This window comes from Chlorocebus sabaeus, chromosome 5 (genome assembly GCF_047675955.1).
Source record: "Chlorocebus sabaeus isolate Y175 chromosome 5, mChlSab1.0.hap1, whole genome shotgun sequence".
In the NCBI taxonomy this organism is placed as follows: domain Eukaryota; kingdom Metazoa; phylum Chordata; class Mammalia; order Primates; family Cercopithecidae; genus Chlorocebus; species Chlorocebus sabaeus.
In genome coordinates, this window is record NC_132908.1 from 54,120,420 (window position 1) to 54,146,255 (window position 25,836).

At 50.7% G+C, this 25,836-nt stretch overlaps 1 protein-coding gene across 10 annotated transcripts in view; it reads left to right on the top strand.

The window, feature by feature from the left end:
* Nucleotides 1–25,836, top strand: part of NLRC5 (NLR family CARD domain containing 5) — a 93,107-nt gene that overhangs the window by 53,441 nt on the left and 13,830 nt on the right. For 3 of the 10 annotated variants that reach the window (XM_007993406.3, XM_007993400.3, XM_073015401.1), the window contains 18 exons: nucleotides 1,004–1,093; nucleotides 2,202–2,246; nucleotides 3,320–3,409; nucleotides 4,317–4,400; nucleotides 8,609–8,692; nucleotides 11,839–11,928; nucleotides 12,120–12,182; nucleotides 12,522–12,608; nucleotides 14,985–15,068; nucleotides 15,887–15,976; nucleotides 16,382–16,447; nucleotides 18,324–18,407; nucleotides 18,493–18,576; nucleotides 21,083–21,169; nucleotides 22,400–22,507; nucleotides 23,252–23,335; nucleotides 23,601–23,693; nucleotides 25,699–25,782. In XM_007993406.3, coding sequence (XP_007991597.3) covers nucleotides 1,004–1,093; nucleotides 2,202–2,246; nucleotides 3,320–3,409; nucleotides 4,317–4,400; nucleotides 8,609–8,692; nucleotides 11,839–11,928; nucleotides 12,120–12,182; nucleotides 12,522–12,608; nucleotides 14,985–15,068; nucleotides 15,887–15,976; nucleotides 16,382–16,447; nucleotides 18,324–18,407; nucleotides 18,493–18,576; nucleotides 21,083–21,169; nucleotides 22,400–22,507; nucleotides 23,252–23,335; nucleotides 23,601–23,693; nucleotides 25,699–25,782 — 1,497 coding nt within the window. Of the gene's footprint in view, nucleotides 1–1,003; nucleotides 1,094–2,201; nucleotides 2,247–3,319; nucleotides 3,410–4,316; nucleotides 4,401–8,608; nucleotides 8,693–11,838; nucleotides 11,929–12,119; nucleotides 12,183–12,521; nucleotides 12,609–14,984; nucleotides 15,069–15,886; nucleotides 15,977–16,381; nucleotides 16,448–18,323; nucleotides 18,408–18,492; nucleotides 18,577–21,082; nucleotides 21,170–22,399; nucleotides 22,508–23,251; nucleotides 23,336–23,600; nucleotides 23,694–25,698; nucleotides 25,783–25,836 lie in introns of those variants that run through there. The other 7 variants (XM_007993403.3, XM_007993402.3, XM_007993404.3 and 4 more) reach the window with 7 other exon arrangements.

The window sequence follows — 25,836 nt, forward strand, 5'->3', positions numbered from 1 at the left end:
CTGGCAGAGAGTGTGTGGGAGCAATCCCCAAAGTTTGCCTGCAATGTACCAGAGTTCTTGGTCCCTAAGTGCCCTCGGTCCTTTTGGCTCACAGAGTGCTCCCTCCTCCCAAGCTCTTCTGGGCCAAAGCCAGAGGAGCCCCGGGAAGAGGTCACAGGTACTATATTCCAGGCTGGCTCTGTGACACACGCTTTGCTGTGTGACTTTGGGCAAGTTACATCCCCTCTCTGAGCTCCTGGTTCCCAGTCAGTAAATACATAAATTGCAGGCGTGGCCTCTGTTGGTGGCTACAATCTCTGGAATGAGTGCTGTGGCCTAAGGATCCCCTGCTCACACCCTCTTTTTGTGCAATGCTGGGAAGGAAGGGAGTTGCCGTGGTTCCTGTTCAGGGCCTGCACCTGGGAAGGAAGGAAGGTCTAACAATTGCAGGCAAATTACATGAAGACTGGAGGTTTTAGCACATCCTCATGTGACCTTATTACTCTGGACTCGTGACCTGGTGCTGTGAGGGTCCACACTCGCCCTACCCGTGTCCCTGTGGGAGGGGAGTGCAGCATTAAATAGTAAATAGAAAACAATGACAAGTTGACAGGAGACCCTGAAAGAAAGGAGACGCTTTGTTCCTGCTTTCTGAACAAGAGACCCCACATTTTCCTTTTTGTACTGGGCACCACCCCTCCCTTATCAGGTGGAGAAAATGAGGCCCAGCTCCAGCCAGAAAGCACTCCTCAGATCCATCACAAACCGAGGGATCCACTGGGTTCCCATCTCAGCTCTGTCACCAACATGTCTCATAACCTTGGGCAAGACCTTGCTTCTCTCTGGGACTCCGTTTCCCCATCTGCACCAGGAGGACTTGAAAGGGGCGCTCTCTGACCATCTTGGGTTCAGTGGGTTCTGTCATCTGGGACCAGGGAGCCCTCCCCTGCCCTGTGCCCTGACCACAAAGAGGATGTATTTGGGTCCTGAGTGACCTGCATTGTGCCACTTCTGTGATCTCCAGCCTCAGTGAGAACGGTTTGTCCCTGGATGCTGTGTTGGGTTTGGCTCGGTGCTTCTCCACTCTGCAGTGGCTCTTCCACTTAGACATCAGGTGAGCGTGCCTCTCCGCCCCCAGCCCTGCCTCTTTCCCCCATCCCACAGACCGTCTGCTCCCACGTGAGCCCCTCATCCATCAAGTTCATGCCGAACTATCATCCTTAGCACCTTGGGCAGTGCCAGATCCAGAGAGCATGTGATGGGTGTGCACTGAATGAATGAATGATCCAATGAATGAATAAGTATGGCCTCACAGATGCTCAAATTTCTCCAAATCCACCATTAGAGAGTTCACTGACTCTGCTTCACTCATTCTTTGGATTGTCCTCAGAGACTTTTAAGAAATCTGGGGGCCAAGCACTATGGCTCACCCCTGTAATCCCAGCATTTTGGGAGGCCAAGGTAGGAGGATCACTTGATCCTAGGAGTTTGAGACCAGCCTGGACAACATAGTGAGACCCACCCCCACCTCTATAGAAACTTTTAAAATTAGCCAAGCATGATGGCATGCACCTACTTGGGAGGCTGAGGTGAGAGGATTGCTTAGGCCCAGGAGATCGAAGCTGCAGTGAGTTGTGATCATACCACTGCACTCTAGCCTGGGCAAAAGAGTAAAACTCTGTCTCGGAGAAAAAAAAATGTCAGGCACAATGGCTCACATCTGTAATTCCAGCACTTTGGGACGCTAAGGCAGGAGGATCGTTTGAGCCCAGGAGTTTGAGACCAGCCTGCTCAACATGGCAAAACTCCATCTCTACAAAAAATACAAAAATTAGACAGTCATCATGGGGCATGCCTGTAATCCCGGCTACTTGGGAGGCTGAGGCGGTAGGATCAGTTGAGCCTGGGGAAGGTTGAGGCTGCAGTGAGCCATGACTGCACCACTGCACTCCAGCCTGGGCAATAGAGCGAGACCCTTTCTTTGAAACACCAACAAAGAAGAATTTCTTACCTCATTGTTCATTGTGAAATCAAATGAGAAATGTCAGTGGTGTGTTTTGCACATGCCTTGATACGTGTAATTGTTGCTTGATCTGTTTTTTGTTTACTGAGAAAGCAGGCCACCCCAGGCCCTCCTTGCCCTGACCAGTCTGGATTCTTGCCACTACCAGGGAAGCTGGTCTTTTCCCATTTTCAAACTGCTGCCTCCTCTTTGCTTCCAGCTTTGAGAGCCAACACATCCTCCTGAGAGGGGACAAGACAGGCAGGTGAGAAGGGAATGCTCGGGGTGGGGGAGTCCCCTCCCACTCTGGTCCCCATCTGCTGCAGGTCCCCCACTCCCAGACCCATGCTGACTACTCAGTCTTCAGTTAAACCACCCAGGTCTGGCATACTAGGTTTAATCACCACTTCAGTAACCACCGCCCCCACCCCCCAACTGCCCTGTAAATTGTCAGTAATCGACTGTCCTGTTTTCCCCTTGGAAGGAGGCAATGCAGATGGGAGGAAGGGAGGGATGTGGTTGGGAGAGGTACCAGAGCAGAGCAGGTGCCAGCAGATTGCAGCAGATTGTGGGAGGAGACAGGAGAACATTTGTGCTTTTGCCTTTCGGGGAATTTTGTAGACTCACCCCTTCATACATGTCACTGCCCTTTCATGCTCTGAAGGCAGGGGCCGTTGGTGCTCTGAAAAAAAATTTTCCATGTCTTCGCAGTAAACAACCAATACTAGTTTAGCTCTTCATGATGTTCCCGGCTGCCCTCTAGTGGGATCAGGCCTCTTGGCCTCAGCTGGGAACAGTGGCAGAGGATAGGGTGGACCCAGGTGCAGCTGGCTGGGCAGACAGAATTCACAGCTAATGTGTCAAGAAAAGGCACTGCCATACAGGTGGGCTGTCAGGAACCAGGGGTGGCTCAAGCCTCGGTGGTCTTGCTTCCCAGGATAGGATCTCTGTTTCTGGGGAACCCCCAGGTTCTTGAAGCCCAAAGAACTGTCGTACAGGGAGGCAGAAGTCACGTGATGCCAAGCAATGGTCAGAGAGGCTCTGTCTTGCATCCTCCTGCCTGCTCACCTGGACAGGAGCAAGCTGCTGGCTTTTCTAACTCGGGCTTCCCTTCCCTGAGCCTCAGTTTTCCCATCTGAACAATGAGGGACTGAGCTAGGATCGAGTGACTTCATTGTCTCTGAGATGCCTTCCAGCCCTGACTTTCCAAGTCTGGGAGTCCAATGTGGGTGATCTGAGCTTTCCTTTCTAAACGATCCCCCTCCTAGGGGTATATGGGCTGGGCTGGGAGTCCATGGGGTGATCTGAACTCTCCTTTCTAAATGATCCCCCTGCTAGGGATATATGGACCACTGGATCTTCACCAGACTTCCCAGCTGGAGCCAAGTTCTTGGGGTTCCGCCGGCGCTGCATACCCAGGAGCCTCCGGTACTGTCCCAGCACTTCTCGTTTGGGGGTAACCACAACAGGGATGAGGCATCAGAGGGGTCAGAGCTGGCAGGGGCTAGGGCTGGGGATTGGGATAGAGGGAAGAGAGGGAGTTTAAGAGAAGAGGAAAAGAAAGAGTGGTGGGTGTGAGGGGTGCGGGAGTGGGGGGGGGGGGGCTCTGGCCCCTGAGGGGCAGCTCAGCTGGCCCATGCCCCTCATTCTCCTTGGAGAGAAGATTCCACATTTCTGTGAAGCAAACAGAGCAGCTCAGCCACTCTCTGCCTGGGGTCTCCACCTGCTCTAGGGAACACCCATTTTCCAGAAAGAAAGGGGTTGGCCTCTCTCCCCACAAATGCACTCCCCATCTGCAAGCTCTGCCATGAGAGGCTGTGAGACACTGACTTGGCCCCACCTCTCTCCAGGCCTCCAGGAAAGTGGAGGCAAGTGAGGCCCTGGGAAGGACATTTCAATTTCACTTTTAGCCCCAGGGCAATGGGGAGCCACAGAGGGTAACAGGGAGAGGCCTGGTCAGATTTGCAGTGTTAAAATGTGAGACACTTGCGGGGTGGAGAGGGATTGCAGGGAGGCAAGAGTGGAAGCCCAGAGGGTGTTCAATGGTCAAGGTAAATGAGGATGGTGGCCTGGCTCTGGAGGGGGCGGTGGGGAGGACTTGGGGAGTCACTGACAAGGGCAGCTGGGAACTCAGGGTCCTGCACTGTTGCTGTCAGGGCAGGAGGAATGGGGGCTGCAGGGGAGACTCGGGAGGGTAGCGAGTGCCCCACAGGGGAAGGGGCCTGTGGCCTCCTACTTAGAGTGAGGAATGATAGGAGAAGGAGAGAGCCCCTGGGGCTAGCCAGGGACCCTGGGCTTTCTCTGATTCCCTGCCCTGCCCATTGCCCCTTTGCAGCCTCAGTGAGTGTCCTCTGGAGCCCCCAAGCCTCACCCACCTCTGTGCCACTCTGAAGGAGTGCCCAGGACCCCTGGAACTCCAGTAAGTAACGAAGACACAGCCCCAGAGGGCACCATGTGGGGATCTGCCCAGTGACCTGGGAGGGGGCTTCCTGGTTAGAAGCCAGGTGAGTCTTTCTTGGTTTCTTGCCACCAGCCCTGCCCCACAAGAGTCCCCTGGCCTTTGGTAGAAACTTGGCTGTCTCTCGGCAGCCCCCAGCCTTAGGCAGCACATGTCTCCCACTGGGAGATGCTGTGCTGATCTGGGGAAGCCTTCACCTGCACCATCCACTCAACTCAGGGTACCCGGGGGCCCTGTCTACCTCCAACCCCACCCCTGGAGCCTCACCCGGGCCCTCACTTGGACCTGCCTCCATGGCTGGAGCGTAGCACTTCTGAAAGCCCTTCCTCAAGGCACCCCCTGTCTCCGTGGGGTTATCACCTCACTCACCCCAGAACACCTGGGTCTGGGACCAGAGACTGGACCTGGAATCAGGACTCTTGGCTCAAAAGGGCTTTAACTCCCCGGGCCTCAGCTTCCTCATCTGCACAGTGGATGGTCAGCCTTTCCTTTTATTATCATTGTGGTGATTCTGTTACAGTAATTACCTTAAAATAAAGAAATCCAAGACAAAACCTGCCTCACCTAAACAACCTCTTCTCTCATCAAACCCATGTTGTCATGTGTCCACAGGACCATCTACTCATTGTCTATTTGCATATTCAGTTTCTATCTGTTTGCCATAATCAGCTAGCTGCATTCTACAGTTTCATGCACTGTGTTTTCATAGCATCTGTGTTTTCCATTTTGCTTCAATCTTTTTTCTTGCTTTCCAGCCCCATCTCAAATGCCCTTCCAGTCCTTCCAACCAGATAATCCAGTTTGACCCCCTGGAGTGTGGCCTTCCCATGTCCTTCTCCAGGTTCAAACACATAACCATAAAACCATTATCAGACCTACACTATTTTTTTTTTTTTCTGAGACAGAGTTTTGCTCTTGTTGCCCAGGCTGGAGTGCAATGGCGCGATCTCGGCTTGCTGCCAACTCTGCCTCCTGGGTTCAAGCGATTCTCCTGCCTCAGCCTCCTGAGTAGCTGGGATTACAGGCACCTGCCATCACGCCTGGCTAATTTTTGTATTTTTAGTAGAGACAGGGTTTCATCATGTTGGCCAGGCTGGTCTTGAACTCCTGACCACAAGTGATCCACCTACCTCAGCCTCCCAAAGTGTTGGGATTACAGGCGTGCGCCACTGCGCCTGGCCCAGACCTACCCTATTAATGATAATTTCTTAAAGTCATCCAATGGTCAGTGGTCCCTGATTGTCTCTTACCTGTTGTCACAGAGTGTATACTGATGCCTTTTAATACTAAATTGCCACAGTATGGGATGAGCTGCAAGTTATTCCACCATACCCTTCTAGAGTCTAGATCAGGGGTGTCCAATCTTTTGGCTTCCCTGGGCCACATTGGAAGAAGAAAAAGAATTGTCTTGGGCCACACATAAAATACACTAACACTAGTGATAGCTGATGTGCTAAAAAAAAAATTTTTTTTAAACACCAAAAAAAATCTCATAGTGTTTTAAGAAAGTTTACGAATTTTTGTTAGACCGTATTCAAAGCCATCCTGGGATGCATGCAGCAGGCCATGTGGGCTGGACAAGCTTGGTCTAGATTGAGATCCAAACTGCTTCTAGGTATTGTGTTTTATTTTGTGTAGCACTGCAGTCAGTGCTACAAAAAGCACTCTTACATGATTTGACTGTTAAGTACCTATTGTATACCAAGCACTGGGCCACATCCTGGGAACACAAGGAGACTGGGATGCAGGCTCTTCTGGCCAAGACAAATCATCTGCAGAGGAAGCTTCATATAAAAAGCCCACTGGGGGTCTGGCACAGTGGCTCACACCTGTAATCCCAGCCCTTTGGGAGGCCAAGGTGGGTGGATCATGAGGTCAGGAGTTCGAGACTAGCCTGGCCAACATAGTGAAACCCCGTCTCTGCTAAAAATACAAAAATTAGCTGGGCATGGTGTTGCACACCTGTAATCCCAGCTACTTGGGAGGCTGAGGCAGGAGACTCGCTTGAACCCGGAAGGCAGAGATTATGGTAAGCTGAGATCGTGCCATTGTACTCCAGCCTGGGCAACAGAGCAAGACTCCATCTCAAAAGAATAAATACAGCCTGGGCAACAGAGCAAGACTCCATCTCAAAATAATAAACAAATAAATAAATAAAGCCCACTGGCAGTGCTGGGCGGTTTGAGCACAGGTGGGAGTTTCAGGGTCCCCTCTGTCACCTGTGGTTCGAGAAAGTGCAATAGTGAATATGAAAAGCACTTTACCAACTGTAGAGTACTGTGATCACTTGCAGGATTATTGTTATAAATAGTCATCAAGGTACTCAATGCTGAAGTCCAGTGACTCACCAACTGTGTGCTGGGGTTCCACTGGGGAAGCCAGGGAAGATAGATAATGGGGCTCCATCCCCACTCCCTGAATTCAAGCACTGCAGGTCCACTTTGCCTGTGTACATATGAGCATACCATGTGGGATGTGGTAAAGAGTAAAGATTCCATTGCTTAGAAAATAAATAAATAAATAAAAGAAGGGTGTAAGCACCTCCTTTGCCAACGAGAACCCATGGTGTATTTGGGGTCTGGTGGGACGCTATACGGGAGGTGTTTCTGGAAAGATCACCCCTCAATGAAGGCCCCGGTCCTGACTGTGCCTCAGCAGCCTATGCCCAGTCCCTGGGGCAGAAAGGGTAGAGTTGGGCCTCCAGCCTGGGCCCTGGCAAAGGCTCCAACATAAGGCTTCCAGCCCCAGGACCACAGACTGCTCCTCCCGCCCTACCCTGCCCCCCAGCTCACCAAGCCAGTTGATGTGGGGTCCCTGCACTCCATGCCTTCCCTCCAACCAGCCAGAGGAGAAAGCAGCGGAGATGGGCCAGGCTCTTGGAGGCCCCGGGAGAGGGGAGAGGGCAGCCTGCAGAGGATGAAGGAACAGAAAGAGAGGAAGGGGAAGGTGGAGAAGGCAGAAGGAGAACATAGTAGAGGTCTGCGGGGGTCGGGAAGTGGCTCCAGGCCCCCCAGGAAGGGGCTGTATGTAAACCCCAGGGCGCTCAGAGTCTTGAGTTGTCCTGGTCCTCCATCTAGAGCAGAGACAGCAAGGCGGGGTATCTGGTGTTTCTCCTGAATGCACTGGGTTCTGACAAATTATCTGGACAATGATGAGCTGTTTTGCTCTGGTGTTAGTGGTCAACTAGAGACCCGAGCCAGTCCCTGTCTCCTTTGCTGACCTGTTGTATGCTGAATTTCCATTGTCATATCCACTCATCTGGGTTGAGGCAGCATTGATTTCTTTTCTTCTTTCTTTCTTTCTTTCTTTCTTTCTTCTTTCTTTCTTTCTTTCTTTCTTTCTTTCTATCTTTCTATCTTCTTCTTTCTTTCTTTCCTTCCTTCTTTCCTTCCTTCCTTCCTTCCTTCCTTCCTTCCTTCCTTCCTTCCTTCTTTCTTCTTTCTTTCTTTCTTATCTTCTTTCTTTCTTCTTTCTTTCTGTCTTTCTTTCTTTCTCTTCTTTCTTTTGAGACAGAGGCTCACTCTGTCACTCAGGCTGGAGTGCAGTGGTGGATCTTGGCTTACTGCAACCTCTGCCTCCCAGGTTCAAGCGATTCCCATGCCTCAGCCTCCTGAGTAGCTAGGACTACAGGTGTGCACCACCATGCCTGGCTAATTTTTTGTATTTTTTTTAGTAGAGGTGGAATTTTGCCATGCTGCCCAGGCTGGTCCCAAACTCCTGACCTCAGGTGATCCACCCACCCCAGCCTCCCAAAGGGCTGGGATTACAGGCATGAGCCACCGTGCCCAGCCACATTCTTTTCCTAACAAACATGTTTGGCAGAACACTGACCTTCATGGCCCTCAAAAATTAATTCTGCTAGTCCATTTAGTTTAGGGAAAAGTCTGCTGTAGCTCCTTGGAAATTCATAATGCACAGCAGCCTATCACAGCCTCAGAGAAGCCCTGCAGCAAACAAAACCATTTAATTTGGCTTAACCCCGTATTTTCCAAACTTACAAGACCTTCCTCTTCTTCCAGCCCCACGGATAACCCATGGACCCAGTGCTAGGAGAGAATGTTTCAGGTGACCCTGGTTAGGTCCCATCTCCAGAAGTCTCTGGCTGTGAGGCCGTGCTCCCCGCTTTCCTGGAAGGTTCCCCCACCTCATCCACATGCTTGGTTTCACAGATTGTCCTGCGAGTTCCTGAGTGACCAGAGCCTGGAGACTCTGCTGGACTGCCTCCCTCGACTCCCTCAGCTGAGCCTGCTGCAGTAAGACGAGAGTTTTTCCTATTTCCCAGTTCCTTGTGCTCGTGTCCCTAAGGCTCCTCCATGGCAAAACTGTACCTGCCCTCTAACCCCTCAACTCCCCTTTACCCTCTCCAACCCCCTCTACCCGCTCCGTTCTTTCCTTAGACTGTTTTCTCATTTTACCCGGCACAACTGGGAACTCAAATCTGCTTCCAGTTCCACCCTAATACTTTGTCAACCTCAGGGGGTATCGTTTATCGTTTGCCTCCTCTGCGTCTCAGTTTCCTCATCTGACAAATGGGATTAATATTCCCCGCCCATTCCCCCAGGGTTGGGACTCAAATAAGTTGTTCTAAAATCAACTTAAGAAATGGAAGATCTCTGACAAATGAGCTGTCCTACTTCTCCCCACCCACGGGAAGGTCACCCACTCGTACAAAGGGGCTGTACAGATGTAGGTCCTGTATATATCACATGCTGCTTTTGAAAGATCACCATCAAACTCTGCAAAAAGGGAATTTAGGCAGCATCCCCCAAAGTATTAAAACTATTTTCTAATTTCAGCTCAGACTGGTTAGAATTTAAAAGGATTTAGGCCGGGTGCGGTGGCTCATGCCTGTAATCCCAGCACTTTGGGAGGCCAAGGCAGGCGGATCACCTGAGGTCAGGAGTTTGAGACCAGCCTGGCCAATGTGGTGAAATCCCGTCTCTACTAAAAATACAAAAATTAGCCAGGCGTGGTGGTGGGTGCTGGTAATCCCAGCTACTTGGGAGGCTGAGGCAGGAGAATTGCTTGAACCTGGGAGGCGGAGGTTGCAGTGAGCCGAGATCGCACCATTGCACTCCAGCTTGGGCGACAAGAGTGAAACTCCATCTCAAAAAAGAAAAGAAAAGAAAAAGAAAAAAAACTTTTTTAGAAGAAAAAGAAAAAAATAACTTTCTTACTTTAAACATTCTTCTAGCGGTGGGGAAAGCAGCTGCAGCTGAGATGAAAAAATACAACAGGAAAGTAAATCATAATGTTAATAACATCAGTGCAAAGGCTGGGGCTCTCTGGAATGCCTAAGATGGCTCACATCACCTCCAGGATCTCGCTTATGCTTGGGTTTTATCTGGGAGGGAGGGAGGGAGGAGACGTGACCACATTCCAGGGGCAAGTACAGCCCAGCTCACAGCACCCCATGGCACCCTGTAATAGTCCCCCGTCCCTGGAAAGAATGAGTCAGAAAAGACTCCTTTGGACATAAAAGGTGGCAGGTTAAAATTGAACAGGTTGGTAACCTCAGACCAGAGAGGAACTTCTCTTTGTGTAAGTCACACAGCTTCACCCCAACTCCTCGTCTGCCTTTGGAGTGGGGTGGTCAGCCTGACCCCTTGCCAGGGTTTAAACTTTATAGTACTCAGCCTGTAGTGCTTGTGCCCCTGCTGTGGGCCAGGCACTGTGTGAGGGGCTGGAGACATGGCAGAAAAAGTTGCCTATGTCCTTATCTTCTTGCAGCTCATCTTACAGTAGTGGGAGCTGAAAAATAAGTAAAGTAAAATCAAATAAGATGAACTTAGCCAGTTATAAGGGAATTTTCTCAGGATGTGGTGAAGAGTGGCTGGAGAGGTGATTTAGCTGATGGCAGAAGCCATCAGGGAATGTCTCTGAGGAGGGATGCTGAGCTGGGACCTAAAGGAAGAGAGAGAGCTCACCTTGTGAAGAGCAGGGAACTGCATTCTAGGCAGAGGGAACGGCATGTGTGAGGCCCTGAGGCATGATTAAGCTTGGTGGGCTCCAGGAACAGCGCAGAACCAATGCAGTAAGAGCACAGTGGCTGGCAGGGACAGTCCAAGGAGAGGAGGAAGAGAGAGATGGGCTCAGGTTGGGTCGCACGGGGCCTGGCGCCCATGGGGAGAGTTTAGACTTTTGTTTCTGGGAACATGAAAGGGAGAGGAATAATTTGGGTTTTCTTTCTTTTTCATGGGGGAGGGTGGGGACAGGGTCTCACTCTGTCACCCAGGCTGGAGTACAATGGTGCAATCTCAGCTCACTGCAACCTCCGCCTCCCAGGTTCAGGCAATTCTTGTGCCTCAGCCTCCCAAGTAGCTGGGATTACAGGCGTGCACCATCATGCCCGGCTAATTTTTGTATTTTTAGTAGAGACAGACCAGGCTGGTCTCAAACTCCCGACCTCAAGTGATCCACCCGCCTCGGCTTCCCAAAGTGCTGAGACTACAGGCATGAGCCACTGTGCCTGGTCCTCATTTGGGTTTTCAAAAGTTCAGTCTGAGTGCTGGGTAGAGAAGGGATTGGGAGATATGAGTGGAAATGAGAATGGGAAGAGATGTGTGCAGCAGGTTGAACGATGCTGGGGGCTGATCATTGCTGGGATGGGATGGAAGTGGGTAGACTCAGGGTGGATCTTGAGAGTGGAATTTACAGACAAGCTGATAGGGCAATTACTGGGTGAGGCAAATGGACATGCTGAGGCTGCCTCTGAGAGCAAGGTGGACCCATCTCACTTTCTCTAAGGCAGTGGTTTGTAACTGGGGGTGATTTTCGCCCTTGGGGGTCATTTGGAAATGTCTGCAGATATTTTTGGTGGTTGTGACCGTGGGTGAGGGGTGCTGCTACTGGCATCCAATGGTTAGAGATCTGGGATGCTGCTAAACATCCTGTAGGGCACAGGACAGCCCCCAACAACAGGAATTATCAGACCCCACATCTCAATAGCGCTAAGGTTTAAAAACTGTGTCCGAAGGGCCTGAAGCTTCCCAATCTCTGTGAGCAAGGACTCGCCTGTGAAATGTGTGCTTGCAGGTAAAAACAATAGTAATAATAGCAGCAAGCCAGGTCCCATGCCCGGCAGCGCACCTGCATGATGTAATTAAATTCTCATATACCTCGAGCGTCATACATGACAAGTCTTGATTTCCAGATAAGGAAACTGAAGCTCAGAGGGGTGAAGTCACTTGTCCAAGGTCACACAGCCAGTAAGCAGAACTGGGACTCAAATCCAAATCTGCCTGACCCTCAGCCCTATTTGTGCCTCTTGAGCCCCTGCCTGCTTCCGTATTGCCTTGCTGAGCTGCTACCCCTCCCCACCCTCCCTTTCCTTACCCTCCAGCCTAGCCAGGTTCCTTGTCCACTCATCTTGCTGGGATCTACCCCCTTTCCTTTTCAGGCTGAGCCAGACGGGACTGTCCCCGAAAAGCCCCTTCCTGTTGGCCAACACCTTAAGCCTGTGCCCACGGGTTGAAAAGGTGGATCTCAGGTGGGCATTCCCCTGGGACAGCCAGGACTAGTCCTGAAGGGTTGCGCCTGGAGTCTGGTGGGTATGAGGGGGTAGGATGAAGACAGTAGGACCCAACTAGAGACTGGGCTTCTGGAGGAGGGGTGCTGGCCTCGTGGGGACATCCTGAGGCTGTGGCCGCAGCTGTCTGACCCAGGTGCTGTCTGCTCCAGGTCTCTGCACCATGCAACCCTGCACTTCAGATCCAGTGAGGAGCAGGAAGGCGTGTGCTGTGGGTAAGCCCCCTTGAACCGTGCCCAGGCAACTAGATGATGTTGGGAACCAGTAGATCTGCCTCCTGGGTGGCCACAGCAGTATACAGACTGCCTAGCACAAAACATTCCTGTGGAACAGCCCTGCAGAGGGACTTGTTTCGCCCCAGCATGAAGAAACACAGGTCCGGGTGGGATCTACTGTGGGGGTGGCAGCAGTGGATTCTGTACACTTCCAGAGGGTCCAAGCTTGAGTGGAGACCCACCTGGAGCTCGGAGGCTGTGCCCTGGACTAGCCAGGGTAGAGGTGGTCTCAGTGGCCAAACGCCCCATCCCCTGCTTGTCCCCTCTATCTCCGTCCAGCAGGTTCACGGGCTGCAGCCTCAGCCAGGAGCATGTGGAGTCACTGTGCAGGTTGCTGAGCAAGTGCAAAGACCTCAGCCAGGTGGAGTAAGTTGAGGGAGGAGGAGGAAGGAGAGGAGCATGGATGCATGCCTGAGGGGCACTGGAGGGGAGAAGAGGGTCCGTGTGTGCCCATGTAGTCATGTGCCTGCCTACGCCTCTCAGGACCAGCTGTCAGGGATGCCTGGGACTTTGGGTCACATACCCAAAGCTTCCCTGAATCAATTTTCTCTCTCCCGCCCCCACTCTTGGAGTGGTGGAGCTAGTTCCACAGTGCACCCTCTGACTTGGCCCTCAGCCTCAAGTGTGTGCAAGCTCTGCTGGCAGTTGGGGGCTAAAACACAAGATTCATTGTTGGCTCAGCAGGTGGTTAAAAGTACTAAATGACTCTGCCTGAGGAGGGACGCAGAGCCAGCCAGGGTGGGGTCCTGCAGTCTCTTGTATTGTCGAGATGTGGTATCTGCGTGGCCCGTCTTGGGTACTCGAATAGGCAGCCGCTGCATGGGTGGAATAATAATAGCTAACACCTGTTGAGCACTTTCTTCTCTAAGTGCTTGACGTGTTCTTTTTATCTTTCCCGTATCCCTGGATACTAGTATTGTTCTCATTTTACAGATGAGGGAACTGAGACACAGAGTGTAAGAACTTACCCAAAGTCACACAGCTAGTAAAATGCAGAGTCCCTACTCACACGCATTAGGAATCCAGCCTAGGACCAGTGGGAAATAAAGAGAGAGCAGTCCACCAAAAATGCCACACAATTTTCATTTCTGAGATTACAGGCATGAGCCACTGCGCTTGGAATGTATTTTAAAGAGATATGAATCAGAAATATGTCTTTGAGTTTTTTGTTTTTCATTATAGAGGGAAATTTTTCTTTTCTTTTCTTTTCCTTTCTTTCTTTTTTTTTTTTTTTTTTTTTTTTGAGATGGCATCTCGCTCTGCTGCCCAGGCTGGAGTGCAGTGGTACGATGTCGGCTCACTGCAACTTCTGCCTCCTGGGTTCAAGCAATTCTCCTGCCTCAGCCTCCCAAGTAGCTGGGATTACAGGCGTGAGCCACCACGCCCAGCTAATTTTTGTATTTTTAGTAGAGACAGAGTTTACCATGTTGGCAGGTTGGTCTCCAACTCCTGACCTCAGGCAATTCGCCTGCTTCAGCCTCCCAAAATGCAGGGATTATAGCCTTGAGCCACCGCACCCAGTCAATTTTTCTTATTTTAAAGATTATTTTATTAAGTGGCTTCATAAGACAAACCAATTTTTAAATGACATTTCTCAGGAAAAGAGGAAATTAACAAGCATCAAAAATGTCACAGACCTAGAGGAAAATCAGATGCTCCAGGACACACTGATTATATTATTTCTGACACTGTAGCTAAAACTAGCTGGGCGTGGTGGCTCACGCCTGTAATCCCAGCATTTTGGGAGGCCGAAGTGGTTGGATCACCTGAGGTCAGAAGTTCAAGACCAGCCTGATCAACATGGTGAAAACCTGTCTCTACTAAAATACAAAAATAATTAGCCAGGCGTGGTGGCACATGCCTGTAATCCCAGCTACTTGGGAGGCTGAGGCAGGAGAATCGCTTGAACCTGGGAGATAGAGGTTGCAGTGCGCCGAGATCGTGCCATTGCACTCCAGCCTGGGCAACAGAGCAAGACTCCATCTCAAAATAAATAAATGAATAAATAAATAAATAAATAAATAAATAAATAAATAAAACCACAGAATGCTACAATGAGGGGAAATAAGAAACTTCAGGTGAGGTTTCCAATATTGACATTGTATTCCCAGATTAAAAGAAGAAATCTATGGGTTTAATGCATCCTCCAAACATTTTTTTTTCCCTTGAATTTCCTCTCGTTCAAAAACTGTGGATCCCAAATGATGCAGGCCGAGGGCGTGGTGAAGGCAAATTGGGTTTTCTTTAACCCCTGAAAGCCTGCTGGAGGCACATGAGCTGGCAGTGGTCACCCGATATGGAAGAGGATGACGAGGATGGATTTACTGTGGTGCTGGGGAGGGGATGGTAGCAGAGAACGTAGGAGTCGCTGGTCGTTCTAGTGGTGATGGAAGCAATGGTGATGGTGGTACTGGGCTTGGTGGTGTAGAATTGTGGTGATAATGAAAGTGGTGGTGGTGATGGTGCTGATACTGGTGGTGGTGATATTGATGGTGGTGGTGGTGGTGATGGTGGTGATATGGTGGTGGTGGTATTGGTGGTGGTGATGGTGGTGATACTGGTGGTGGTGATATTGGTGGTGGTGGTAATTGATGGTGGTGATACTGGTGATAGTGGTAGCGCTGGTGACCCTGACATGGGGTCCAGTAGCAGTGACAGTGGATGCAGGCTCCTGGTAACTGAGGAGCATCTCAGGCTGAGGAGGCACCTCTGATCACCGCCACTGCTCCTTACTCCCTACAGCCTCTCAGCAAACCTGCTGGGTGACAGCGGGCTCAGATGCCTTCTGGAATGTCTGCCGCAGGTGCCCATCTCCGGTTCGCTTGAGTAAGTGGAAAGCAGCATGAAGGACAGATAGCAAGGATGAAGCCTTCCCTGGGCCAAAAGCACGAGGGGGCTCCTTCTGAGGGCATCCCCCGGAGCCCCAGAGAACAAGGTCTGCAGAGGGCAAGGGGCGAGTCTTCCCTTGCCTTCACTCCCCTGGCCTTGAGTCCTATCCTCTGTCCCTCACACCCACCATGGCAGAGCCTCCACCAAACACCCAAGAGAGGCTGTGACTCATGGCAGGGTGGAGTTGCCCCTCCATGCACCCCTACAGCCAATCGGACCTGGGGACAGGGAAGCAACATTCCATCCCCAGCCAGCTGATGTGGGATTGCAGCCGCCTGGCTTCTGGTCCATCCTGTCCCTGAAGTTCTTCTGACCCAATCTATGGGACATAAATTTCGAGATGCCCCTGCAGCAGGCAAGGTGCCTTAGGAAGTCATCCACATGCTTGCCCCGTCTCCCCAGTGACCCGGGGGAGTGACAGCCAGCGCCAGGATGCTACTTGTTGCTAGGCAACTGAGCTTTATGCTTTTTCGGAGCTAGAGCTGCCAGCCCGGCCTTGCCAGTGCCCTGCCCCAGACCACAGTGGCAGCGGGCAGGGTGAGTGCAGTGCTCACGGACTCAGGGTCTGGTGCCAGTTCTGCCTCTGTGGGGATGGTATCCTTCTGGGCCTCAGTGTGTCCATCCGGAGAATGGATGCTTAGACATGGAGGTTTCTCTTCCTAGAAATGACAGCTGGAGGGGAGATGGAGGGGGCTGGGCAGGGCTCCATGGAGGTCCTGCCCTCACTCCCATTCTCATCCCCATTTCCCTTCTAGTCTGAGTCACAACAGCGTTTCTCAGGAAAGTGCCCTGTACCTGGTGGAGACCCTGCCCTCCTGCCCACGTGTCCGGGAGGCCTCAGTGAAGTAAGGGGATGTTGGTCCCCAAAAAGCCCTTTTCTGCTGGTCAGCAGGTGCCCCTGGCTGATGATGGGAGAAGCAAGACACCCACACTTTATAGCCTTCCATCTGGTTGGCTTGGGGCAACCTCTGCCTCTCTCTGAATCTCAGGGTTTCCTGAGCACAGGATCATAATTTCCATCCCCTGATGCCCAGGTGCCATAGGGACCACAGAGGACACGGGGTGGGAAGGCCCGGTATTGCCATGCTCACAGAATGAGTTTGTGGGTCTCCTCTGGTTCTGAGGCCTCCATCCTCCCTTGTCCCTGTGGGTACAGCCCTGCTTCCCTCTCTGTGCCCCGTGGGTGCCCTGGGTGCCTAGGAGGATGGCACGTCTGGGCACCGCGCTTCCCAAGGCCCTTCTCTCTGCAGCCTGGGCTCAGAGCAGAGCTTCCGGATTCACTTCTCCAAAGAGGACCAGGCTGGGAAGACACTCAGGTAATCCCTGCGGGGTGATGGGACAGGGGAGGGAGAGGGGAGAGGAGGCTGAACCCGCAGTGGCTTCCATGGCCCCCTCTTCCCTGGGCGGTCTCCTCCTCTAGAGAGCAGCTTCAAGCTCACGGCCTGGGTCTGTTCCCCAGATCTACCCCTGATGCCCTCGTGCCTCCAGTCTCAGCCCGGGCCTTGGCATTGAACTTGTGCCTCTTAGCCATGTCCTGACTACAGGCCCTGAGGCTTCTGAGTGTCATGGTTAAATATTTTGAAGCCAATTGAAAATAAATCCCGGATCTGCCACTTACCAGCTATGTGGCCCTGGACAAGTAAAATGGGGATAATAGCACAACCTACCCCTTAGGGTTATTGTGAGGATTAAATGAGTTAATAAATATAAAGTGCCAGGAAAAGGTCTGGCTCATGGGAGTGCTGTCAGCTGTTATTATTACTGTTATTATTATTATTATTATTATTATCATCATCATCATTATTCCTGGTAGCCCTGACTCGCTGCCACTGCCTTGGGCCAGTTCCTTTACATGTCTCACTTCAGCTGTGAACAGGGCCTCCAAACTGATCCCTGCATCCTGTCAGGCCTCCTCTCCTCCATTCACTCCACGGCCGCCAGAGGGATCTTCACAACACACATCTGAGACTGCCCCTCTGCTACTCTGTGCCCCTCAGTGGCTCCCCATTAACCCCAGGATGAAGTTCAAAGTCCCTAGCATCTTCTCCCTCACAGTCTGATCCAACTGTCACCTTCCACCACATTCTTTCCCACCTCCCCTACACCACACACACACCCTACACACCAACCCTACATACCACATATACACCATGCACACCCTACACACAGCACACAGCACACACAACACACACAGAACACACAGCACACAGAACACACACACGCACCACATACCATACACATACCACATACACACACATACACCACACACACCACACAATACACACACACCCCACAAAAACAAACCCCCCATGTACATACCTGGCACATTACAAATATGGCACACACACCACATAATACCTACAAATACCACATACACAACACACACACACACACACATATACACTGTTCAGCCACAACCTTCACTATTTGCTCCTGGATCAAGCCCTGCCTGAAGCTTATCTGCCTCTGCTCACACCGCACTCAGCCCAACATTCCCTTCCTTGCCTTTTCTGAAATAAAATTTTCCCAATCCTTTAAAACCCATCTCAAACATCAGCCCCTCCTGTAAGCATCCCAGCAGCCCTGCTCCATCAGAGTGAACCGCCCTGACGTTCACTGGGCCTGTTCGCTTGGCTGGGCCCGTCTGCTGGCCACCCAGGGCTGAGGTGCCTTGGATAGCAGGCCCCATAGAGAATCCCAGGCACACCTTCCTCCCCAGGGAGCTCAGCCAGTGCTGGTCCTGGAGAGTAAGGCAGTGGTTAAGGGTTTGGGGTCTGCAGTCAGACTGACCTAGATGGAAAACCGATTCTGCCCTTATTTCTTGTCTGCTGTGTGTCCTTGGCTTAGTCAGTTTCCCACCTCTAATTGGTGCTATGAGAATTAGAGGAGACCCTGCGGGTAAGGCAGGAAGTCCCGTGCACCCAGAGGCTGACACAATGCCTGGCCTAGAGTCAGGCTCCCTAAATAACTTACTCCTAATACTTTCTTACAGGGAGTGCGGGAGGTTCCTCCCCAAAGAGACAGGAAGCTCCCAGGACAGGAGCTGCATCTTTGGCCTCTCAGGCCCTGATCCAGGCTTTTGCCCTCAGGGGTGGGATGCTCCCCCAGTAGGCCCTCAGGGAGGCTGAGATGAAGCTGGGCAGCAGTGCCCACAGGCCTCACCCAGGCTCTGCCCTGGCTTTCTGCCCTCAGGCTGAGTGAGTGCAGCTTCCGGCCAGAGCACGTATCCAGGCTGGCCACCGGCCTGAGCCAGTCCCTGCAGCTGACAGAGCTCACGTGAGTGACCCGCCCAGCCTGTGAGGACAGCAGAGGGGTGGGGCACCCTGCCAGAGCCACCTCAATGACTGACCTCTGTCCCCAGGCTGACCCAGTGCTGCCTGGACCAGGAGCAGCTGGCCATCCTCCTGAGCTTGGTGGGACGACCCGCAGGGCTATTCAGCCTCAGGTACCTCTTCCCCCGCTGCCTCTGGGAGGGGCCATGGCGTGAATGGGAGCAGGGGCAGCACCGGAGTAACAGGCCCCCAGGATCATGGCCTCGGCCATTTCCTGTACCCACAACCCTGCCATCTGGACCCTGAGCAAACCCTGTCCATCTGTGCCAGAGACCTCACAAGGCACACAGAGAAACTGTCCTTCCCCAGGCTGGAGGCCTGTGTTTTGGGATTTAAGAAAAAAAAAAAAAACAACGAAAAAGAAAGTTCCAGAGGATACTGAACTGAGGACAAAAATAAACTGAAACAAAGTTCTTGTCTGTCTTTTCACCATGATCATTTTAAAACACTCAGAAAAAGAAAATACCAAAGTAGAAAGAAAAATTGTTTTAAACCCCTGTTCCCAGTACCTAGATTTGACAGTTGTTCATAATTTTTTATACTTGCTTCATATTTTTATTTTTATTTCAGCTGAAACGGTTTCAACTAAGTTATAGACCTCATAATCCACTCCTAAATATTTCACCACGAATCTCCAAAAATAAGGACATTTTCTCTGTAATCACAGTTTCATCAGGACACCTAAGAAACTCAGTGAGCCATTCCTTAGTGTCAGGTACTACCTAGTCTAATCTAAAATGTCCCCATTGTCCCCCAGATGACATAGCTGGCTTGTGGGATCCAGGATCTAGTCACATCTGGTCTCCATTTGCACAGGGTGGCGATGGTCTTCTGACTTTTCTAACCTGCGGCGTCACCGCCCCACCCCCTCACCACAGCTTTCTGTTTCGTGTCAGTGTCTGTTGACAAAATCAGCAACTGCGTGTACTGCAGACTGTCCCGCTCCTGACTCTGGTAGCTTTCTCATGATGTCATGGCACGTGTTCCACGAACCCCTGACTTTCCTGGAAACTGGAAGTTAGATCAAAAGGCTCCACGACATTCAGTTTCATGTTTGTGCCCAAAAAACTTGCGTCACCGACAGAGCTGTGCACTTCTCATTGCAGCCTGTGACAAGGCACCTAAGGACTGGCTGTTCTCCAAAACAACCTGTAAAAAATTGTTATAAAATACACATAACAAAATTTACCATCTTAACCATTTCTAAGTGTACCATTCAGTTGTGTTAAGTACATTCACTTTTTTGTACGGCCAATCTCCAGAACTCTTTTCCTCTTGCAAGACTGAATCTCTGTCCCCATGAAACCACATCCCATTTTCCCTCTACCCCAGCCTCTGGCAACCACCATTATGCTTTCTGTATCTATGAATTGGACTGCTCTAAACAGTTTATATGAGTGGATTCATTTGTATTTGTCTGTATTTATCTTTTTGTGACTGACTCATTTCATGTGGCATAATGTCCTCTGGTTCATTCATGTTGCAGCTTGTGTCACTGTGTCAGACTTTCCTTCCTTTTTTTTGAGACGGAGTCTCACTCTTGTCACCCAGGCTGGAGTGCAGTGGCGCGATCTCAGCTCACTGCAACCTCCACTGCTTGGGTTCAAGCGATTCTCCTGCCTCAGCCTCCTGAGTAGCAGGGATTACAGGTGCCCACCACCACACCCAGCTAAACGTTTTTGTATTTTTGTAGAGACAGGGTTTCACTATGTTGACCAGCTGGTCTCGAACTCCTGACCTCAGATGATCTGCCATTTCAGCCTCCCAAAGTGCTGGGATTACAGGTGTGAGCCACAGCAGCCGGCCCTTTCCTTTTTAAGGCTGCATGATATTCCTTTGTGTGGATAGGCCACGTTTTGTGTGTCCACTCATCTGTCAATTGACACTTGGGTTGTCCATTCAAGTGTCCAATTGACAGTCCCTGCTTTCTTTTTTCAATGTTATTTGATTTCAAAAACAATAAAGACGACGTCTCACTGTTTTGCCCAGGATGGTCTCAATCTCCTGAGCTCCAGTGATCCTCCCACCTCGACCTCCCAAAGTGCTAGGCATGAGCCACCATGCCCAGCCAGAAAGTCCCAGCTTTCAATTATTTTGATTATATATCCAGAATTGCTACAGCACCCAAAATAACTTTTTTTTTTGAGACGGAGTCTCGCTCTGTCGCCCATGTTGGAGTGCAGTGGCACGATTTCACCTGTGGCACATGCCTGTAATCCCAGCTACTTGGGAGGCTGAGGCAGGAGAATTGCTCGAACCTAGGAGGCAGAGGTTACAGTGAGCCGAGATCATGCCATTGCAGTCCAACCTGGGCAAAAAGAGCAAAACCCTGTCTCAAAAATAAATAAATAAAATAAAACATAAAATATAAATATAAAATATCATTTGAAAAATAATATTTTCTGTTTGGATTGTCACAATCATGGTTGTTGGAATAAGGGTGATGTTAATTTACTTTTTTAGATTGATGCCTAGTTGTATTTTATAGTTTTAAAACAAGCAAAAAAACTCAAAAAGCCTCTAGGTCCCCCCTTAACACTCCTCCCCCGGCCCCGTCATGTGTGCTGATTGTCTGCTTCTCACCCTGGGAGACCTTATCTGTGTCCCCTTCTGTGACAGGGTGCAGGAGCCGTGGGCGAACAGAGCTGGCATCCTCTCCCTATTAGAAGTCTGCGCCCAGGCCTCAGGCAGTGTCACTGAAATCAGGTGAGTCCAGAGAAGAGGCCCCCTTGGAATTCTTCATCTTTCATGAGCATTGGAACCTTTCCTTGACCTTCCTTCATCCTGTGGGGTAATAGCTGTGTCACCAGCTAGTCCCCAGGGTGGCAGGAGCTCCTGGGGTATATGTGAGGGGCTACACATTTGTTGGGACTAGTGCAGTAGTCAAGCCACAGTGTCAGCAGAAGACATCCCCAGATTCAAAACAAAGGGCTATTGGATCCAGGCAGACATGGCTAGGAGTCCACGCTGGTTGCTTGGAAGGGGCCCCCAGATGCAGTAACGCACATGATGGCTCTTCAACCAGAAACAACACAGTGACACACAGAGTAGCTAATAGCAAAGGTTTTTAGCATCTCACTCACATATGTTCAGATCCCAACTCAGTCACTTACTGGTTGGAGCCCATTACTGTGTCTCTCTGGCCTCAACCTCCTGCTCTTACAAAAGAGTCTAATTACAGCCCTTTGTGGGGCTAGGAGGATTACAAGAACTGGAGCCTGTGAAGATGTCTGATGTACTGTCACCAGCCACACAGCCTGCCCTGCTTCTTCCTTCTCTCCAGAAGTGAACAAGGGGACGCTCTGGGGACTTTATCCTCTCCCATAGCCCTCTCCCCATAAGCACCTCCATGAACATAACATTCAAGTAAAGGAAATGAGCTTAGAGCGCACATGGAGACTCGAGACACATCTGCTACCCCACACTTCCACCACACTGTGGTTCTTGTGCCCCTCCCTCAGAAAATTCTGGAACTGCCCTTGGATCCCTCTAATGGCTTTCTGTCATGGTCCGAAAAGCCTCATCAACTTATTAACTTTAAATTGTTGAAAAGGGCCAGGCACGGTGGCTCACGCCTGTAACCCTAGCACTTTGGGAGGCTGAGGCAGGAGGATCACTGAAGCCCAGAGTTCAAGGCTGCAGTGAGCTATGATCATACCCACCAGGCTGCACTCCAGCCTGAGTTACAGAGGAAGACCCTGTCTCTAAAAAAAAAAAAAAAAGAAAGAAAGAAAAAGAAAAATTGTTGAAAAGGCACTACTTGGGGTATCGTAGTGACTCACGGAAGCACCTACTTTCCCATCCTAAGCTGGTCCCTGGCAGGGGAGAAGGGGACCCAGGCAAAGGGTCTCAGAGTTGGAACCGGGCAGCCCGGGTGCCAGCTGGGCCCTCCAAGGAAGGCTGCCGGCCTCACATCGTCTACTGCTCGCTCCTCAGCATCTCCAAGACCCAGCAGCAGCTCTGTGTCCAACTGGAATTTCCTCGCCAGGAAGAGAATCCAGAAGCTGTGGCACTCAGGTGGGACCCAGCATCAGGGACCCCAAGGCAGGTGCTGGTGTTGGGGAGGCTGCAGGGCTACTTCTGACCAACAGTCGCCACCCTGCCCAGAGTCCTTAGAGGTTCCAAGTCTTTACACAGCCTGCAGAGGTCTGACCAACCCACTTCTGAGGTGCTTCAGCCCCACCCCAGGCCCCAGTCTCAGCTCCAGTCACCCCCACGAACTTTCAGTTCCCTGAACATCATCTTGCTTAGACCTCAGGGCCTTTGCACTGGCTGTGCCCTCTGCCCAGAATGTTCTTTTCACGCCTACCTTCTTCACCTGCTTAGCTCCTCTTCATCCCTCAGGTCTCAGCTTAAATGCCACCACCTCAGGGAGGCCCCCTGGACCCCAAGACTTCATCAAACACTTCCATTATCCACTGTTATAGATCCCTGGATTCACAGCACCTCTAATCCATATGGCACAGTTTTGGAAATTAAAATGTCACCCTTTTGAGTGGCTGCAGCCCTGCCTGTGTACATTCTGGGAAATAGAGCATGGTAGGATCTCAGCCTCACTTCACCTCCTCGGCTGCGTATCCTTGTGCAGTGAACAACCTGCACAACCATACCAGCTGCCCCATTTGGACTCCTGCTTCCTAGCACTTCTCATAAGTGAATAGCAAACTGTAGGACTTCGTTTGATCGGCATTTAGTTCCCCCTACACCATAAGCTCCTTGCAGGCGGAGACTGAATCCCCCATACTGGACTAGATGTTCAGAAACTGTCATCTCCCTGTCTGTGTCCAGGTTGGCTCACTGTGACCTTGGGACCCACCACAGCCTTCTTGTGGGGCAGCTGATGGAGACGTGTGCCAGGCTGCAGCAGCTCAGGTCAGCACCCGGAAACTCTGTGTGGGGCCCTGAGTTCTCTGGTTGACCCTGGTGCCTACTCCAGGCCACGTGTGACCCTAGCATTCTCTCTTCCTTGTGCAGGAGAAAATCACACTTGGCCAGTGGAGGGGAGGGAGAGCCCTAGCGTGGCTCAGGGGAGCTCTTGGGTGGCCCCTTCTCCTCTCTTGGCACCCCCTTCTGGATGTGATGACCCCTGAGGTGTGTCCAGCCTGAAATTCTCTGGGATATCCTTGGACCTTTTCAGCTTGTCTCAGGTTAACCTCTGTGAGGACAATGATGACAGTTCCCTGCTGCTGCAGAACCTCCTGCTGTCCCTGTCTGAGCTGAAGACATTTCGGTATGCAGACAAGACATTTACTCAGGCCCGTTTGCAGCTCTGCCCTGCCCTGACACCTCCCGTTATTCCCAGCCCTGGGCTCAGAGGACTCAGTGTCTCACCCTGTGGACAGAAACCACAGGTGGCCCTGGAGATGCTTTTTAGGGGTACCCAGTTGTAAACATGACCTCAGGAACATTAAGCCACATGGCAAGAAAGTTATTTCCTTTTTAATGCTCTTTCATTGCTTTTCTTTTAAAATAACTGCAAACTAATACAAAGTTTCAAGAAGACTGAGAACTGCTGTGTGCCATTTACCCAAATTCACCCTTAGAGCCGGGCGTGGTGGCTCATGTCTGTAATCTTAGTACTTTGGGAGGCCAAGGCGGGTGGATTGCCTGAGCTCAGGAATTCGAGACCACGCTGGGCAACATGGTAAAACCCCGTCTCTACTAAAATACAAAAAATTAGCTGGGCGTGGTGGTACATGCCTATAATCCCAGCTAATTGGGAGGGTGACGCACAAGAATTGCTTGAACCCGGGAGGCTGAGGTTGCAGTGAGCCAAGATTGTGCCATTGCACTCTAGCCTAGGTGACAGAACGAGGCTCTGTTTCCAAAAAAAAAAAAAAGAAAAGAAAAGAAAAAACAACAAATTCACCTTTTGCCAATATTTTTCCACATTTGCTCATTTCTTCCCTCCCTCCTTCTTCCCCACCTCCCTCTTCTTCCACTCTCTCCCTCTCTCCTTTTCTGAACCATTTAGAAGTTGTAATCATGTCCCTTTACCCCTTAACATTTCAGCGAATTTGCTAAAAATAAGGACATTCTCTTCCATAATCCAGTAAAATTATAAAATCCAGGAAATGTGACATTGATACGCTGCTATTATCTCAACTACAGTTTATACTCCAATCTCAGCAGTTCTCCCAATAAGGTTGCTTATTGCATGTTTTTCCTAGTCGTGGATCCAATCCAGGATCACAGTCTCATTTAGTGTCATCTCTTTAGTGTCTTCTTCAACCTGGAACAGGTCGTTGGCCCTTCTTTGTCTTTCATAGCATTTCTCTGACATTTACAGGCCAGTTATTTTATAGAATGTCCTTCCACTTGGGTTTGTACGATGTTTCCTCATGTTTAGAGCTGGAGTCTGCCCTTTGGGCAGGAAGATCACACAGGTGATGCTGTGTTTTTGTGCCTTCCATCGGGGCACCTGATGTGTCGGTGTCCTCGGGCTGGTGATGTTAACTGTGATCACCTGTGACAGTGGTGTCTGCCAGGTCTCTCCACTTGCAAAGTTACTGACTTTCTCTTTGTAATTAACATAGATCATGTGGTGAGGTCCTTTAAGATTATGTAAATATTCTGGTCTTCCTCAAACTCTCATTGGTGAATTTTAGCAGCCATTAATAAATGTTACTTGAATCAATGAATCAGTATGACAGTTGCAAAATGTAGCTTTCCTAACTTTTGATTTTCCTTCCATGTAACTAATTACACCAAGAAGAAACTCTTGGGTTGGGCACAGTGGCTCAAGCTTGTAATCCCAGCACTCTGGGATGCCGAGGAGGAAGAATAGCTTGAGCCCAGGAGTTTGATACCAGCCTGAGCAACATAGTGAGACCCCCATCTCTACAAAAAATAAATAAAATAAATGTTTAAAAAGGAAGAAACTCTTTAGGACAGATAGATCTTTGACACTTCTTCAGTATTTGCTTTAAAGATGCAGAGTTTGTGATAAGCAACAGTAACTAGCTAAACTACAGTGATACCTAATTCTGGCTTAAGTTGTGAAGTTGCTACCTGAATGATTGTGGCTTAGGAAATACTGAACTAGTCCATGCTTCTGCTTCCAAGCTCTATGGTGGCTTGATGAGTTCATGGTGGAAGAGATTTATGAAGGGAAGGAAGTCCCCTCACATTGCCCCCCACATCCCTACCCCACATCCTTGCCCTCTGCCACCAGCATTCAGAGCTCCCAAGACCCAGGGCTCCCGACTGACCTGTTGCCCTTTGACCCCCACCAGGCTGACCTCCAGCTGTGTGAGCACCGAGGGCCTCACCCACCTGGCATCTGGTCTGGGCCACTGCCACCACTTGGAGGAACTGGAGTGAGTTGCAGAGTGGAGGGATCGGGGACAAGTGGCCCAGCTGAGGGTGAGGGG